The following is a 6023-nucleotide window of genomic DNA, read 5'->3' as shown; positions in this document are numbered from 1 at the left end:
GCTGAAAGGGTGAGCATGTTTGGTGGGACGAGGATTCGAGTGCCCTAACCACCTGGCCATGCCGGGCTTCTGCTTTTGACACGACAAAACATTTATTTTCTTATATCAATATAGTTTGGTGAAATGAAAACGATAGTTCAGTGAAATGGCGTTTCGAATGTACAGATGACATAGCTAAATATAAAAGCTATGTTACTGAACGCTACTTTTCATGCTGACGTTAACATTTAAAGAAAAAAGTTGGATTTAAAATATCACAAGAAATATTAGAGGACATTTTTTTTTACTCAAAAGTTTCATCTATTTGTTTATGTTATTCTCCTAATCAAACTGTATAATAATCTCAAACTTTCACATTTTATGTTAACGTAAATTGGTTTTTCTATGCTTGTTTTTCTTTTTTATACTAAAAACGAGTCACTCCAGCTCTTCCATTTGGTGGCAGTTCCCCTCCAATCTCAGCGTAGTAAAAACTGGTATCGTATTTAGTCTGCTGTGTTTCAGATGCTTATTATTGCTATTAATATCAGATTTGAATCAGAAGAAGCTACTTACTTAAAGCGAAGCTGAAAATCAACTTTATAATGAGTATATCTAATTAGATATACGTTTCTTATGTTCTCATCTACAAAGACTAGAGTGTATTGTTTTGTCAGTAGGATACTATCACTGTTAACTATATTTTCCACCGTATTTCAGGCCATCTTGTGTCGTTTTATTTAGGAATAACGTAGTCATCTATGCCTTCGTGAGAACCAGGTCTATTGGGTCAGACTCAAACATAATGATTGTCAACATCATGGAGATGGAGAACATGACAAAAAACATAATGAATGTCAACATCATGGAGATGGAAAACATGACACCTATTATGATAATGAACTGTTTTTGAGAGAGGTGGGCTTTAGGTCCTTTTATGTGTGAGTTAATAACTTTATTCAACTCAAACTCAAAACCAACCACGCAACTATCAGGATATTTTGTCTTTCAAACGGATAAAAGTTATTCATTAACTTCGTAAAATTCTCTTTACAGCTCAGTAGATAAAAGTTGTCGCCTACGCGATTTTCCGTTGTACCATCACAAAACTTTGTTGTTGTTGTTTTTTGTTTTGTTTTTCAGAAAAGTACATATACAAGATTCAAAACACTTTCATTATTGATTCCTTTAACTTAAGTGTTTTCGAATGAATCTAACTTCAAAATAAGTTTTATTTAATTATTTTACCAATCATAAGACACAATCGTAGACTTTAATTTGTATCTCAAAAACATTCTAATACTGCAAGAAATCCTAAATGATAAAATGTTATATTAAAATGTCAGTTAAGATATTTGTGTTATACACCTCTAAAGCATCGAAACCTATACACTCTCAATACACATAACCGAAAAAAAGAACTGAAAAACAAGGAATTGAAACAATAATTCAGACGTCAATATTTTGAAAAATTATATATTTTCCACAAAAACTGTTAATGTTAAATTTTCTTTTGTTTATATTTTTGTTATAAACACATTTTTATGTTTACCAGCGCCAACTTAACATCTTAATCTCAATTTCATATTTTACTTTAAAAATCAGACGAATTATGTTGAAACATTTAATGACAGGGTTTTTAATGATGTGTAAAATTTTTGTACAGTACTTGTTTGACAAAGTATAGAACCAATAGAATCTTCAGACATTGTAGTTCGAACTATTTCATCAAACTACTTTAAATATTAATGATCTATTTTATTATTGTTGTAAAATAGATTTGAGTTTCCGAAATGTCTTTCTTAGATGTAATGCTTGGTTCTATATTTGGATATGTGTCCATCTTGTCAGTGGTCATCATCACATATGACCGCTATAACGTCATCATAAAACACTTTAATACTTTTCCCTTAAGTCAATGTAAAGCAGCTCTGGTGAACTTATTTAGTAGTTTGTTGGACTGTAATACCATTATTCGGTTGGAGTCATTAATTATATTTCTTTAACTCCTGTTTCTTTAGTGATCGAAAACTAACTACAGCTCCTTTCTTGTATAAGATTTTAGGGCTGGTTTTTGCCAGCCTATCCATATTAAATAATATAAGTAATTAAATATAAACAATGGTTTCATACAAATTATAGTATGGTTGAAAGGAATTAATTAATTTAGCTCCAATTCCATTTCCTATGGGATTTATTAGTGAAATTTTAAAATTACATATTCCATCAAAAATAAGGTATCAAATTATCTCGTTATTATGATGACCTTTATGTGAATTTATATAAGTAATTTGCTTGTCTTATCTAATCAGAGCCCAATTTATTGAAATGAACATTTTTTATGCTGAATTTTTTGCGTGATTTTGCAGCATCTAATTTTTATTATAGAAATGTGGGTTATTAGCGAAGATTAATTATAAGAACATTTTTTAAGCTTTCTATCTAATTATCGCAGTGAAACTACAATAGAAAAAAAACTGATGGAAATAACGAGGAGATTAGCTCTGAAACGTGCCTGAAATCTAAATGATGCTATTGGAAGTATTCTTATATACGTAATAAAAGCCATAATATATATATATGTACTAGAGTTTTTTGTTTGTTTCACTTATTCTTTAAAATATTATATCCTACTTTTTTCAATCATACATCCATTTTGAGGCTACAATCAATTTTCGATATCCGACTTCAAACAATTGTCGGAAGACATTTCCGTCAAAACTGTTTACTGAGTTTTTCTCAATATAGAAATAATATAAAAATAATAAAATCTATCCTGTTATAAACAAGCAAAATATCATGAAAACTACTAATAGGTTTTAAACTATGTGTCCGTTGTTTACTTCGATGTGATTTCTACACTTCGAACTAATAATCATTAAGCCACAATATACATTTCTAATTTCGCTTAAATATTTTACTACAGACCCTAATAACAAACTTAAGTTATGTTAAGGATTACATGAGTTTCCTGAATATAAAAATATTGTATCTGTACGATCACCAAATCTTCGAACCCTTTGGATAATAAGTTCATCCACGCCTATGAATTCTAGACACAAATTTGTTTGATTGTTGGTGTGTTCGAAGAAAAGTAAAACCTTGCTTACTTGTAATTTATCGTTAAATATTCTCTAGAAGGGTTGCCAGGATCACGATTTGTTTATAACACTACCATTAAATTCTGATAATCTTCAGATAAGTTGAGTTATTTACACTGTCAAAAGAAACAAATATCTGCAAACCTGTCTTCTTAACTATATTTTATTTAATGGTTTATGTTTTTAAAGAAATATTGAACACTATTTTGCAATCACTGCGGCTTCTAATGAGACAGAATTGCGTTTCCATACTATATGCTTATATAACTATATTTTGTTCATTAGTAACGACATATTTCTTATTTTAAATGAAACAACTAAAGGTACACTTGCGACTAGAAGTGAATGTTTTATGAAACTAGCTTTATACAATATACCATCTTTCACATTTTCTCAGTAATGTTTGTTTGTTTGTAATTAAGCACAGAGCTACACAATGGGCTATCAGTGCTCTGCCCACCACGGGTATCGAATCCCAGATTCTAGCGTTGTTAGTCCACAGACATGCCGCTGTGCCACTGAAGGCTCTCAGTAATCTTTCAGTCAATCTCATATTCTGGTATTAGGTTCAATGGAAGTTTCTGTAAGTGGCATATTTGTCCATCCAATTCAGTGTAAATTTGAGTGGAATCCCAGATTCCATTTTGTTGCAAGAGTTCTGGCCTATCTGTGTAGTTATTCAAACTCGGAATGCCAGAGTGCAGTCAGGATTAACTAAAACTTGGTGTTATGACCAAGAATTTGTGTGTTGAATTGGAATAGTGACTTTAGAATCCACTGGCTTGACCAGTTCGTCTTGCTGATTTATCTTGTTTTTTATTATTATTATTCATTCTGTTGAGTATTAAGATAATAAAGCTACGTTTATTTTCTAGTATGAGAGGTACTTATTGGTCCAAGGTCACATTTGGAGATGATAAGACATATTCATTCGATTTCTGGCTATTTCTGGTATGTATAATGTTTCATATTTCACAAAAAAAAAACCTCAGGCAGTCTAAATTGGTAAAAGTAGAAAAGAAGTCATCAGTAACAGGACATGCTAAATCATGTGCGGATGCTTGCTTAGCCTTCATTGACTGGCTACATCCACTGATCGGCATCCCTTGAAATGATGTGTTTATTTTGTAACGGGATTGACTATGCTCTCTTAAATCTTCAATACCAAGAAACTGATTAGATATATACAGAAAATTCGTGTTAGTTTTTATTTAATCACTTTCAGTGACTAATACAAAATATGTGATACAAGTAAAAAAAAGTATGTGTATGGATGGCTAATATCAATCCTTCGAAAACAATGCAAACAAGATTTTAGGGATGGCATTTGCATCATCCCTACATAAGAACCCAGTCACACAGTGTAGTAGAATTTTAAAAGACAAAAATAGGATAAATTAAACTCAATTGTAATTGAATAGTTATATATATATATGTATATATTGCTGTATGTTAATTCTTGCTTGTTCTATTATGTAGAGATGATGCAAATGCAACCCCCACTATCTTGTTTGTATTGTTTTTGAATTAGCCATCCCCACATTTAATTCCTGTTTTTTAGTTTTCCTTTTACTTGTTTGCTTATTTTTAATGCAGTGTCTTACTAGACATAGGAAAGTTGTATTTATAAACGAATTCTAAATACAACGCGGTTCCAACTGTAATATTTATTGTTTATCTATTATTGGCTGGTAATTCCAGTTTCACCCTGTACTTAAACTTTTTAAAAGGATACCAAATTTCAGAAAAAGATAACTTCAAGGGGTAATGATAACATCAATTACATTTATACACTAGAATTGTGTGTGTGTGTGTTTTATTACTACTAGTTATTAATAATACTTATAAAAGGGATACTCCGTTTGAATCAATGCACCTCAGTAAAATTGTCTGATACCATTGTTTTGGTTTTTGAGTTATGTAATAAAAAAGATGTAGAAGAAAGAAGAAGAACAAATTCAAACTTTTTGTTATGATATTTACAGACATTCCCAAAACTCGTAACTAAGTCATTACATAGACATTGTTATAAAAGGAAACACAGGTATAGTAATTTGAAGTTCCGACTACCTATTGAGGAGATGTTTATAATACCATTTCGATGAACAATCAGAGTCATGCCTACATAGGTAGTGCTACCATCTGCCCGATAAAGAAGAGACACGCATATTTTCTTGAAGCGTTCATAGTTTTATTTTTTCGATATCGGTTTTCATATTCTCCATTACTGAATTTCTTGTTTAAAGAACTAAATTAGTGTATGTAATACAATAAAATTCTTGAACACTTGCGATGAATATTAAATTCCCTTATCATAACTAGAAACTTGTACTATATTCAACTTTTTAAGCATATTTTTTTTTATATATATACAAGATGACCGTTTTCATTGGTTAGAATTACAATAATGATTAATACAAAGTATAATTCTTATAATTCTAATTTGCTTCATGAGATCAATGGTGTTCTAAGAAGATACATATTACATATTCTTAGATATTATGTTGTAATATCATAGCATCAATAGTTTGAGTTAATCAAAAATGTAACCCATCTTGACCAGTTATACTGTACGATAATTATAGCAACGCAACTTGCTTCCTAAGAAAATTATAATCTTGATCGACAAGCAGTAATTTTCCTTAAAGATCAAATATAAATCTGAACGTACTTTACATAAATAATGTTAAAAACGGCCGGAACGTGGTGTTGTAAGAGAAGTTGCTTTTCTACTTTAACGTATTTAATGAACATCTCTAAATGCATATCAAGATAAGTACCATTTTCGTCTGAAAATATTCAAGAGCTTTTAAAAGGTTTTTCTACAAGCCAGCAAATTCACATCTCATTTAATTAATGTATCCGATTGGGTACGTCTTGTCCGTACGGATTATAGATCGAGACTTTCTGGTTTGTTGTTGTCATAGTTACCGTATAAACTTA

The 6023-nt window shown here is 30.5% G+C and overlaps 1 protein-coding gene across 1 annotated transcript in view; it reads left to right on the top strand.

Annotated features, from left to right (window-relative positions):
- The window catches only part of LOC106459872 (rhodopsin-like), a 6744-nt gene extending 4702 nt beyond the window's left edge, over positions 1 to 2042 (top strand). The window contains 3 exon segments of the mRNA XM_022386431.1: positions 724 to 1017; positions 1585 to 1628; positions 1765 to 2042. Coding sequence (XP_022242139.1) covers positions 724 to 1017; positions 1585 to 1628; positions 1765 to 1985 — 559 coding nt within the window. The 3' untranslated portion in view covers positions 1986 to 2042.
- The last annotated feature ends 3981 nt before the right edge of the window (positions 2043 to 6023 follow it).

Source organism: Limulus polyphemus, unplaced genomic scaffold (assembly GCF_000517525.1).
Source record: "Limulus polyphemus unplaced genomic scaffold, Limulus_polyphemus-2.1.2 Scaffold672, whole genome shotgun sequence".
In the NCBI taxonomy this organism is placed as follows: Eukaryota; Metazoa; Arthropoda; class Merostomata; order Xiphosura; family Limulidae; genus Limulus; species Limulus polyphemus.
The sequence above is the reverse complement of the archived record's forward strand: the minus strand, read 5'-3'. Positions and strand labels throughout refer to the sequence as shown.